This window comes from Armigeres subalbatus, chromosome 2, assembly GCF_024139115.2.
Source record: "Armigeres subalbatus isolate Guangzhou_Male chromosome 2, GZ_Asu_2, whole genome shotgun sequence".
NCBI classification, from domain to species: domain Eukaryota; kingdom Metazoa; phylum Arthropoda; class Insecta; order Diptera; family Culicidae; genus Armigeres; species Armigeres subalbatus.
In genome coordinates, this window is record NC_085140.1 from 430,323,210 (window position 1) to 430,336,665 (window position 13,456).

Below are 13,456 nucleotides of genomic sequence, written 5' to 3' on the forward strand. Positions count from 1 at the left end.
TGATGATCCCAACTGTATTTGCTATATTGTATATGCTATTTCTGGGCAAATTTATCCCTTGAGCGGTCATCGGAAAGCCCTCTGGAAGGTCCGGAACTTCCGTAAAATTGGCCAATTCTAAAAGTTCATCCCAGAGCTTCGCGATTTTTTGATAACCATTAATTCTGGCAAATTGTGGGGGCTATCAATAGTTAAAGCCTTCTGTGACCTACAAATGTTCCAGAAACGGTCTCCGGAAGATCCGGAACATCCGTAAAACGGCCAATTCCAAAAGTTTATCCTAGAGCTCCGCGATTTTTTCGTAATGATTCATTCTGGCAAATTGTGGGTGCAATCAATAGTTAAAGCCTTCTGTGACCTACAAATGTCCCAGAAACGGTCCTCCGGAAGATCCGGAACATCCGTAAAACGGCCAATTCCAAAAGTTTATCCTAGAGCTCCGCGATTTTTTCGTAATGATTCATTCTGGCAAATTGTGCAATTAATAGGTAAAGTCTTCTGTGACCTCCAAATGTCCCAGAAACGGTCCTCCGGAAGATCCGGAACATCCGTAAAAGTGGCCAATTCTAAAAGTTCATCCCAGAGCTTCGCGATTCTTCGATAACCATTCATTCTGGCAAATTGTGGGTGCAATCAATAGTTAAAGCCCTCTGTGACCTACAAATGTCCCAGAAACGGTCCTCCGGAAGATCCGGAACATCCGTAAAACGGCCAATTCCAAAAGTTTATCCTAGACCTCCGCGATTTTTTCGTAATGATTCATTTTGGCAAACTGTGCGTGCAATCAATAGTTAAAGCCCTCTGTGACCTACAAATGTCCCAGAAACGGTCCTGGCTCTGTCCCAGTGTGGGGATGTTATGCCAATAAGAAGAAGAAGATTCATTCTGACAAATTGTGGGTGCAACAAACAGTTAAAGTCTTCTGTGACCCCTAAATGCCCCAGAAACGGTCCTCCGGAAGATCCGGAACATCCGTAAAAGTGGTCAATTCTAAAAGTTAATCCCAGAGCTCCACGATTTTTTCGTAACCATTCATTCTGGCAAATTGTGGGTGCAATCAATAGTGAATGTCTTCTGTGATCTCCAAATGCCCCAGAAATGGTCCTCCGGAAGATCCGGAACATCCGTAAAATGGCCAATTCCAAAAGTTCATCCCAGAGCTTCGCGATTTTTTGACAACTATTCATTCTGGCAAATTGTGGGCACAACAAACAGTTAAAGTCTTCTGTAACCCCAAAATGTCCCAGAAACGGTCCTTCGGAAGATCCGCAACATCTGTAAAATGGCCAATTCTAAAATTTAATCCCAGAACTTTGTGATTTTTTTGGAACATCCGTGCAAATGGTCAATTCCAAAAGGTAATCCCAGAGATTCGCATTATTTCGTAATCATCCATCCTGACAAATAATGGATGCAATCAGTAGTGAAAGTTTTCAGTAATCCCAAAAAGCTCCCGAAACGGTCATCCGAAAGATCCGGACCATACGTAAAAGTGGTCAACTTCAAAAATACATCTCAGAGCAAAATTTGAACAACTTTTCATAACAATGACGAAATGCTTTCGTTTTTTCACAGCACAAAGCCATAAATATGCTCTATGATCTGTACTGACGACAATACCAACATTCCATCAAAGTTTTAGAATATTTGGATTTGAAGTTATTGCCTCAATATGAGGACACTTGATCCCCCATTAGTTTATTTATTTTATTTCGTCAACCAACGTAAACTAACACATATACATATACATGTTTGTTTTTGTAATTAAATAATAGTCTTTTTTAGTAAAGTGATGTATAATTTTGATTTTGAATTTATATTGCTGAATTTGTAATGTTTGTTCTTTGGAAACATTGTCTAATGTTATGCCGAGACATTGTTAAGTCAATAGTTTCGCAGTGTTGATTGTAAACAGCCATCATTCGATTGAGAGGCCCAAATTCGGCGTAATTTGTTCGGCAGTGGTTGGTTAAAAATAATGTTCTATGTCGAAGTAGCCGAGAAGGTATGTAAAAATTAAATTTCGATAATTCTTAGAGAGTCTGTGTCGAGAGTCGTGTATGTTTATTTATTTTTGGTTGTGATACATCGGAAATCAGAAAAAGGGATCAAGTCAACCCAGTCTCCCCTAGTTGGAATTTTCTAGGACGTCTGAATGTGCACAAAACCGTCCTCCGGGAGATCAGGAATATCAGTGAAAATGGTCAATTCCAAAAGTTCATCCCACAGCTTTGCTAATTTTCGCTTTCATTCATATTATGTACGCAATCAATAGCGAAAATCCTCCGTGATATGCAATGACATTAATAATAGTCGAGTCTAGTACGAGATACTGAAGACGGCCTTACTGTTAAGGTCGAAATACGTATCTACAAAACACATAGTGGAATCAAATCAATTGGTGGAATCAAATGGAATTGTACAAACTCGTCTGATGACAAGTAATGACATTCCACTGATAGCTCAAAATAATTTTCTTATCAATAATAAAAATTCCTTCATAAAATCCGGAAAATCCGTAAAAGACGCCAAATCCAACAGTTAGCGTAACAGATCATCATTAGCCATCGACGGCGGCGTGGTGGCGTTCCTCGTTGAATTCCTCCGAAGCTTCTCCAGAAGCTCCTCTGGAAGTTATTCAAGAACTTCATCCGGAAGTTTGTTTAGAAGTTCCTCCGGTAATCCCTTCGGAAGTTCATCAAGTAATCCCTCGGAAAGCTCCTAAAGGCATTCCTCTAGAAGTTCTTCTGAGAACTCTGAGAGTTCTTCCGCAAATCTCTCCAGAAGTTCATCAAGTAATTCCTCGGGGAGCTGCTCCGGGAGCTCAACCGAACTTCTTCCGGAAGTTCCTCCAGAAATTCTCAACGAAGTGTTCGGAAGTTCCTCCGTGAATTCTTTTTCGAATTGGCCACATTCACGGATGCTCCGGATCTTCCGAAGTACCATTACCGTACAGTACCGAAAATTTTTATTATTGATTGCAAACACAATTCGCCAGGATAGGTGGTTACGAAAAAATTGCGATGCTCTGAGATATTATTTTGGAATTGAGCACTTTTACGAATGAACTGGATCTTCCGGAGGACCGTTTTTTAAGAACTTGGAGGTCACAGAAGACTTTCCCTATTAATTTGCCAGAATGAAAGGTTACGAAAAAAAAATCACTTTTACGGATGTTTCAGATCTTCCGAAGGATTGTTTCTACGACATTTGTATACCACAGAAGACTTTCACTATTGATTGCACCCACAATTCACCAGAATGGATGGTTACGAAAAAATTGCTATGTTCTGGGTTGAACTTTTGGAATGGCCACTTTCACGGATGTTCCGGACCTTCTGGAGGACCGTTTTTGTGCCATTTTGGAGGTCACAGAAGATTTTCATTATTGATTGCATCCATAATTCGCCAAAATATATTATTATGAAAAAAATACAAAGCTCTGGGACGAACTTTTGGAATTGTCCATTTTTACGGATGTTCCAGATCTACCGAAGGACCGTTTCTGAGACATTTAGGGGTCACTGAAGAGTTTCACTATTTATTGCACGTACAATTGGTCAGAATGGATGCTTACGCAAAAATCACGAAGCTCTGGGATGAACTTTTTGAATTGGCCATTTTACGGACGTTCCAGATCTTCCGAAGAACCATTTCTGGGGCATTTGGAGGTCACAGAAGACATTTACTATTGATTGCACCCACAATTTGCCAGAATGAATAGTTACGAAAAAATCCCGAAACTCTAGGGTGAACTTTTGGATTATGCGGATGTTCCGGATCTCCCGGAGGACCGTTTCTGGGACATTTGTAGGTCACATAAGGCTTTAACTATTGATTGCGCCCACAATTTGCTAGAATGAATGGTTATCAAAAAATCGCGAAGCTCTGGGATGAACTTTTAGAAATGGCCACTTTTACGGATGTTCCGGATCTTCCGGAGAACCGTTTCTGGGACATTTTGGAGTCACAGAAGACATTAACTGTTTATTGCACCCACAATTTGCCAGAATGAATGGTTATCAAAAAATCGCGAAGCTCTAGGATAAACTTTTGGAATTGGCCGTTCTACGGATGTTCCAGATCTTCCGGAGGACCGTTTCTGAGACATTTGGGGGTCACAGAAGGCTTTAACTATTGATTGCCCCCACAATTTGCCAGAATGAATGGTTATCAAAAAATCGCGAAGCTCTGGGACGAACTTTTAGAATTGATCACTTTAACGGATGTTCCGGATCTTCCGGAGGAACGTTTCTGGGACATTTGGAGGTCACAGAAGGCTTTAACTATTGATTGCACCCACAATTTGCCAGAATGAATCATTACGAAAAAATCGCGGAGCTCTAGGATAAACTTTTGGAATTGGCCGTTTTACGGATGTTCCGGATCTTCCGGAGGACCGTTTCTGGGACATTTGTAGGTCACAGAAGGCTTTAACTATTGATTGCACCCACAATTTGCCAGAATGAATCATTACGAAAAAATCGCGGAGCTCTTGGATAAACTTTTGGAAGTGGCCGTTTTACGGATGTTCCGGATCTTCCGGAGACCGTTACTGGGACATTTGTAGGTCACAGAAGGCTTTAACTATTGATAGCCCCCACAATTTGCCAGAATTAATGGTTATCAAAAAATCGCGAAGCTCTGGGATGAACTTTTAGAATTGGCCAATTTTACGGAAGTTCCGGATCTTCCAGAGGGCTTTCCGATGACCGCTCAAGGGATAAATTTGCCCAGAAATGGCATATACAATATAGCAAATACAGTTGGGATCATCAGAGCACATATTTGCAAGCAATTTTATGTTTCATAACACGAAACTCGATAATTTGGTGCCAAATTGAGAAGCTTAAACAGTACCTCTTTAGCACAGGTTCCCCGGGGACTAGAGTGGTCAATTTGGATAAATCGTCCCGTGGGCTTGTTATTGGAACCTACAGCTTTCGTTTGGTGCCTAAAGATCGAAAATCGGTTGAAATTTGAGTTTTTGTGATAGAGATGAAATCTTGGGTCCAAATGGACCCCAATGCACAATGTGTCACTTTTTTTGTGGCGCCTCTCCTAGATGTCGCTGGAAGCTGATTTTCTCAGGGAATCCTTATTTACGAAAGTTAGGAAAAGTCAGAATTTTCCAGATTTTTATCTCGTTGCGTTACAAAGTTACAGCAGTGTTTTGGGTGTGCTTGGGTCGAAATGGACCCCAATGCACTAGGAAGGTTAAAGGAGTTGAAGGAGAAACCAGTTTACTACATGAAGGCGGACAAAGGAAACGCAGTGGTGATAATGGACAAATAGGACTACGATGAACAGATGACGACAAAAATCAACGGAGGACCATACAGGCATTTGAGAGTGGACCCACTTCCCGGACTAATCCGACTTACGGATAAAACGATAAAGGAATGCAAGACGATCATCGGAGAAGCCCGGGTTAAAATGACGAACCCTGTGTTACCAAGGATCAAAGGACTACCAAAGATACATAAGCCAGGTACAGAGATGCTAGAAATAGTTTCATCAGTGAGATCCGCTACACAAAACTTGACCAAGTGGTTAGTCAAGGAGTTTCAGGGTATGCCGAAGCCGTTCCCCAGCAGATCAGTTGTAAACACCCAGGAGTTCACCAAGAGGATATTGGAATCAGGAAACATCGGAGAAGAGGACATCATGGTATCATTCGACGTAGCGGCATTATTCCCAAGCGTTCCAGTGAAGGATGCTCTGAACCTTTTGGAGGATTGGCTAATAGAACAACGGACGGATACAGCATGGCGAGGAAAAGTAAAGATGTATCTCAAGCTTGCAAGATTATGCATGAATGAGAACTGGAAGCTTCTACAAACAAACGAAGGGTGCACCTATGGGAAATCCGCTATCACCGTTTTTGTGCGAATTATTCATGGCGAATTTGGAGGACAACCTAGAGGAACAAGGAATACTACCCGAGAAATGGTGGAGATACGTGGACGACATTTTCAGCATTATCAACCGGAAAGATCTACCCAGGATTTTGGAAGCGATAAACAACGTGCATAAAGACATCAAATTCACCCACGAGGAGGAAAAGGAAGGTAAATTACCTTTCTTGGATCTATTGGTTATCAAGGGAACAAATGCAACATTAGACTTCGAAATCTACAGGAAGCCCACCAACACCATGAGAGTCATCCCATACACATCAAATCATTCGTATCAGCAAAAAATGGCAGCTTTTCATCACATGATCCACAGGATGCAGACGATTCCCCTGAGCGAAGAAGGAAAAACGAAGGAGCTACAACACATCTTGGAAACAGCGAGGATCAACGGATACAAGGAAAGAACAGTACAAGCAATCAGCAAGAAGCAGAGGAACGAAAAAACGAACTGACAACACTGACACCGATAGATGAACCGCTGAAGAGGGTATCGGTCCCCTATGATCGACACATCACCCACCAGCTACGCCATCGACTGAGGAAATTCGGCATCGATTTAGTATTCTCCAGCAGAAGCAATCAACTGAAGACACTGTTGGGCTCCACAAAGGATAGAGTAGAAATGTTAAATAAGGCCGGGGTTTATCAAATTAATTGTTCACAGTGTGATAAAGTATATGTAGGTCCAACAAAAAGATCGTTAGATATAAGGTTCAAAGAACATATTGCAGAAGTAAGTAAGGCTAAGAGGGAAACTGATAAGGGGTTAAATTATGAGTTTAGGTCTAAGGTAGCTGAACATGTATATCAGGAAAATCATTCAATTACGACATCAAACATTAAAATTTTAAGAAATGTCTCTTCTCCGTGGAAACTTGATGTTGCTGAGAGCTTGGAAATCTACCGACAGGTACAAACGCGGTTGTTGAATAAAGATCAAGGAAATGGTAGCTCCTGGCTCTTCAAGTTTATACCTAAGCATTAAGCGAAACAAGCGAGTAGAAGTAAACACCGTAGTAAATGTAACTAGATAAGTACCTAGATAAATTATTATACCTACGCATAGTATAAATCGTGTAAGCTGCGATCATTTTCTTCAAGTCGAGTCAAGTACGAGACACTGAAGACGGCCTTACATTTGAGGTCGAAATACGTATCTGTCAAGATACAATTAAGTGGTGGAATTCAATGGGATTGTACTAACTCGTCTTATGACAAGTGAAGACATTCCACTAAAAAGCTCAAAATAATTTTCTTATCAACTATACTACAGTTAGGAATAGAACTAAACTGTCTAGAACATAAATTTGGGAAAAAAACATATTCAAATCACTCAATTTGCAATTTGATACAGTTTCAGCAGGTATACAAATCAGTTCCGGCGTGAAAAATCAATGATCAGTGATGTGACCAATTTTGAGCAGCGACGCGCAAAAATGGCATGATGCAAAAACCTGTGACGGCAACAGTGTTGCATGGCGGCGCACACCTCCAATCATAATGAGAAACCTTCCGCCTCGTTATCATAGGTCTCCGTAGTTTTGCAGTTAGCTTCGTAATTAATTGAAAAAAATCTCGTAGAATCCTTGCACTATATAAATATATAATAATTGAAACGGTTTATCCATTTGTGTCACATATACAACTTTAACGTATACGTCAGCTTATTTTTTTCAATTGAATTATTACTGGGATTTACGTACAATATGCTAAACAAGCTTCGCCTGTTTCAATTTGTAAAAACTTCTGCCAGTCAGTGTTAATAAAAAGTGCTATGCTACGAATATCACCCCCCCATGAAGTAACAACGATAAAACTTTTGTAGCCCAGCCGTGTATATACTCACCTAAAAGTGGAACAGCATCCGACGTGGCTGGCATTGTTTCAGCAACCATGTTTAAAAATACAGTCAATGATAATAAAATTGTTACACCTGGTCGATCCCGCGCGCATCCACCAACACCGTCCGTACGTTGTTCGAAGATTCGGTTTCACGTGTCCAGAAAGCGATGTAAAAAAGCGGACGTAAAATTTGAACAAAGAACAAAATGGGCGAAAAAAGCAGATAAAAATGCGGGTAATTAATCCTCGGATTCTGCACCTGACTGGTCTGCTGACGCAGGTTAGCAAGGACAAGTTCCGCTTGGAATGGAAGGAATGTTGGCGAGGGTAGAGGACCTTGGCAGGGTAGGGACTTCTTTCGCGTGGGGCACGAAAAGGTCAATTGCAATCAGTATGTGTCAATTATCGTCAACCAAATGGGGGAATACCATAAAAATATTTCCAATTTTATGCTTGAAACGACGCAGGTCAATCATAGGATAATGACAGGTATTCCCGGCAGGGGTCCTATTCACGGCACCGGCTCAAAAACTAATTATGGCAATATTATTTTACCAAAACTCTAACGTAATTTACAATGCAGCTAGTTAAAACTAATCTGATGGCTATCGTCGGGGAGTCCCGAAGTGCAAAAGCCTGCCGGGAATACCTTTTGCTTCCCAATTGCAAAAACATAAAATAGCGTTATGCCTGCCTTGACTTGTCATTCATAAATAATCCCAAAATAGGGTCACACCAGGATACCAGATTACAATTTGACGAAGGATGCAAATGGGGAAAACTGGAAACGTGGTAATGGGTGACCGACTTCATGCGCTGCGCACCTAATGATAACTTCTCTCCGGAATCCGGCGGTAGTGTGAATCCGAGCAGTGCCATCGACGCTATCAGCACGCACGGGACGATCAAATTAAAAAAATAGTACAACGTCCGCCGCCGAATGATGATGGCGAATGTGATATCGATGTAAGGCTCCGGACAGCAGTTGTAGTAGATTTCGTTACGCTTTCCCGGGACACCTGGAAGGGGTGAAAAACATATGACAATGGTTAAAATTAATTATGTTGAAATGAGGCTCAATGGGTGTGCGCAGTTGCGGCGTTTAAAATATCCAACGTTTAAAAAAAAATGAAATTTTAAAATGATATTTAAGTAAGGGACATTGTGAATAAATTGAGCACCGTTGAAATGATGACGATCGGAATAAGAAAAAAAGAACATCGTTGTCATCAGTCCTATAGGTTTCGTTTACCAATTTGATTATTTTAATGAAGTACATTGGGTAACGACTCCAGATGCAAGGCCGTAGTTGAAAATAAAGGATTCGCTACGAAATATTAAAATCGAAACTAAATTTGGTAAACAACACGCGAAGTTGCATTTGTTTTGTCCAGGAAGAAAATACTGATTTTTTTTATTTTTTATTTATTGTTTCATGAATTGTTATTTAAGAATGAGGATTTTTTTTGTTATAATAAACATGAAAAGTGCTGTTTCTACAAACTAAAAAACATTTTTCTTCACTTTTTATAAACCTTCAATGTAGAGTTTCATGATTGGGATTGACTGATTGCAAATGTTTTGTCCAATACTGTAAGTTCTAGTGACAAATTGATGTGCGTAAGTTTAGAATTATTGTGTGGTGATTACCAGCTTCATGCAATGATTGTATCCAGAACTGTGATGATTTTATGGTAGGTGTTTATATGATGACACCGTGGAAAGACTCACTTCGGCTCAGTGGTGTAGCAACGAAGAGCGAATGTTCGGAGTCTACATTTTAATTTTATACAATTTGATCAATTACTAGTGAAATAAATGGTTGAAAAAAATATTGAGTATTGTGCGAAATAAATAGGAGACTTGTTTTTAATCATAAACCTACGGCTTCCAAAGAGTATAAATCCTTAGTTTTCTGTGCATTGAGCTGGGAATCGGGTCCATAGGCCCAAGTAGTGATTTACCCTACTTATAGTTGAGGCCACGAAACAATTTACGATAGTCTATGTATCAAACATGTAGCCATGGACCGAGCCGAATGGAGGAAACTTTTATATACCGCACAGGCCACTTCGGCCTTAGTCTGAATAAATAATAATATAATATGTATCAAACATAATGAATAAAGTATTTACAAAATCGTTTCCACGTTAAGTATTGAAGTTTTCTTTAACACTTATAATCTCAACAAGGTGAACTTTCCAGCCATCCCCGCTCTCCATCGAGCGATTCCAATCCTCCCACCGTTACAACCGCACAAGCGACTGGCAGCGGCAGCTGCGTCGGCTCAAGCTCTAGCACCATCGGCACCATCCACCAGCGAATGGCTCCCGCTCCCTCCTTCTGGGTTCCGTCGGCAGCCGGAGAACGAAAGTGCCCCACCGGAAGAATCTGCTCCGCTTTACACTCCGGAGCTGATCTTCGCGCAGCTCGCCACTCGGCTCCGCGGCTGCAAAACCCGTTTTGACCAGGTCTTCACTGTTGTCATGTTCATTATTGGAGGTGAGCGTCCACATCCCGGACTTTCGTATCGCTATACAACATCAACTGTCGTCTGCAGCCAAGCTTCCAGCTGAGCATCATCCAGGCCATCGGTGTCGAAGTGAATACTTCCGTCGGCTCAATCACGCTCATTGTAGCGCACTGCCCAACTCAAGCTAAAGCCGACGATGACTCATCGGCCGACCTTCGGAGGGACATCGTCATGCTAACGCAGAGACAAGGTCAGTACATTATTGCCGGCGACCTGAATGCCAAACATCAAGCATGAGTCGGTTCGGTGTCCATTCGATAATCGACTTGTACATCACCAACATGAACGACCACATCTCGCAGCCGGTCGTCTACAAGGAGCTCAGCTCGGATCACTATCCGGTGGTGGCGGAAGTGGACTCCTCGGGTAATCGACATCAGCTGTCGCGACCAAACTATCATCGAGTCGACTGGGCCGGTTCCAGAGGTGCGTGGACGCCAACGTCGAGTACGAGGTGAGGCCGGTAACGTCTGAAGCAATTGACCAATAGCTGCGTTCCATCGAGAAGGCGATCTCGGTGGCCTGTAAACAACATGTACCAACGGTTCGGCAGCAACACTTTAACCATCGATACACTCACCAAAGATTTGATTTGATTGCGGAATGTCACTCGTTTCAGCGTACTGGACTGCCTAAGCTTAAGGCACGCTGCAAGCGAATCACAAAAATTATCAAGGTCAGAATGGTGGACCTCAAAAATAACGATTTCTCGAATAAGATTCTCACTCTCCCAGACTATATATGCTAAGACGTTCTGAAAAATGACCGAAATACTAAAATCCAAGCCTCGGACAATTCCACCTTTAATTCCAGTGGACAATAATGGCTAAAAGAATCGCTTGATTACTCCTGCAGAGAAGGTCGCTGAAATAGGTCGTCCCTTCGTCAGCTCTCACAATCTTGGACAGACCATCATCAGTCCATACGAAGCAGCCATTAACGAGTATGCACACAACATTCATCTGACTCCCAACCACTTTTCGGAGGAGTTGGAGATCACAGCTGGCGAATTGACGAACTATATCAAATCATCGAAGAACACGAAGGCCCCAGGTTTCGATAACATTCTGAATTTCGAGCTCAAACACATGAGTGCTGCGTTCTTTGGGCACATTTCGCTGATCGTCCTGGAAGTCAGCGATGACCCCCATCCGTAAGCCTGGGAAGGATCCTTCCTCCTGTAAAAGTTATCGTCCCTTCTCTCAGGATCAGGGTTTCGACTTTTCGTTTCAATGAGACTAAAGCAAGCGTTTTTCGGGCCAAGGGAGAATTTTTTTTTTCGTTGTCGTTTTTTTTCTTGAGCGAGGTAAACGGAAATCTGCAAACAGACACCTAAGAAGATTAACACAGATAGTGCGGGGATGGGCTTACCCACTAAAACAAAACCCTTTTGCCTGCCCGTATCCCCCGGCCTGCAATTAAGCAATACATCAGGACTATTAAGAACGCTCTCGCCTATGCCAACGCATTCGACGTTATAACACAACATCGACTTCAAGAGTGGTAACCTTACCACCCGTCGATTGCAAGCTATGATAGTAACCTATCGGTCTGCATCATACACTCGCGTAGGAGACGGGCACCCCGACAACAAACACCGAGCGGGAACCGCAACGACCTCTACATCTACATACGGAAATCACCGCGACCCACCCGCGACGTTTTTGTTGTCGGGGTGAGCATGGTGTTCACTGCATCACAGTAGTCTCTACTACAGCTGCTGGTTTTATTCAAGACGCCATCAGCGCTGTAGTTGAGACGCTGCTGTGTTCACCTCATTCCATATAACCTCTTTTCGACACATCCTCTCAAAAAGTTTGTCCGGGGTTGTATCCATGCCGCTGACAAACAGCATGGCATTGCGTTCAACATCGAATCGCGGCATGCAAACATCACATGCTCTGCCGATTATACCTCACCTACGCATTCCGGGCACTCCACAGAAACTGCGAACCCGAACCTATGCAGAAACTTTTTAAAGCAACCATGTTCAGACAAGACCTATATGGTTGACAGACAAGACCTCAGACAAGATAGGTGGTAGTTGACGTGACCATACTTCCTACTAACCCAATTCGACACATCCGCAATTGAACAACGAAACTGCTCTCTTGACACGTCGCACTTGCACCAAGCCACTGTCCTTGAAGCACTCCACATCTTCCTCCAGAAGTGTGTCTATCGGCATCATCCCAGCAATGACACATTTTACCACCAATGAAGCTCTTTGGCATACATAATCGACGTGGCTCGTAAAATTGGGCTTATCGTCGATCATCACTCCCAGATGTTTTAATGATCTCTTGGAGTGAACTGTGCGTGCAGGTCCCTACGTTTATCCTCGCTTGTTGCAATCCATGGTGATTATTAGGGAAGTTCAAATTTCAAAAATGGTCCAACATCAGTTATCGCTCAGCTTCCGAGCCAAGCGCACGGTTTATTTCGCTACGCTCGACTACGGGAGTCTCTTTTTTCTAGTTTCCTTGCATTTATTCAGTTTATTAGCACATCATACACTCGGTTCTAAGCACCCGTGAACGTCGTTGTGGCGGCACGTTTCCGTTGCTGAAATGCAACGCCGCGAAAATACATTCCACATTGACTATGCGAAAATCCCAATAAAAACCGTCATACGAGGAACTCCACCATTTCGTCGGTAGTGTGCTCGGTATGATACGACTTCATGAAGGAGTATGGAGACGTAATCTCAATTCGCGAGCTGTATTGGGATTCCAAATTCCAATTCGGGACCATCTCCACCGGAGTTCGAGTTGTTCGTATGGTGATCAAAAAGAACATTCCTACCATCGTCACTTTAGACACTGAAACCACATGCGTTTCTTATGTCGGACAGTTACAGACCTGTCGACACTGTAACGAGCTAGTGCATAATGGCATCACGTGCATCCAAAATAAGAAGTTGCTACTACAAAAGCTGCACGCCGACAAGAGCTCGTACGTCAGTGTAGTGAAACAATCCACGATGTCGAAAGACACTTCACACAAAACGTCCAACAATATGCCACGTCGCACACTAACGAAAGCAACCGCAGGCCAGCAGGTTACAAACCCAAGAAATGCAAACTCCCCTTCTCCTCCAACATCCAGCACAAATCCTAATGATTTGATGCCATCCCGCCGCTCTCAACACTGACAGTCCCGG

At 42.5% G+C, this 13,456-nt stretch overlaps 1 protein-coding gene across 1 annotated transcript in view; it reads right to left on the reverse strand.

The window, feature by feature from the left end:
• LOC134213562 (neuronal acetylcholine receptor subunit alpha-7-like) overlaps window positions 1–13,456 on the reverse strand; it is a 396,467-nt gene that overhangs the window by 57,164 nt on the left and 325,847 nt on the right. Inside the window, exons 8-9 of the mRNA XM_062692714.1 lie at window positions 8,585–8,779; window positions 7,765–7,851 (exon numbers count right to left, since the gene is read on the reverse strand). Of these exons, the coding sequence (XP_062548698.1) occupies window positions 7,765–7,851; window positions 8,585–8,779 (282 nt within the window). The remainder of the gene's footprint in view (window positions 1–7,764; window positions 7,852–8,584; window positions 8,780–13,456) is intronic.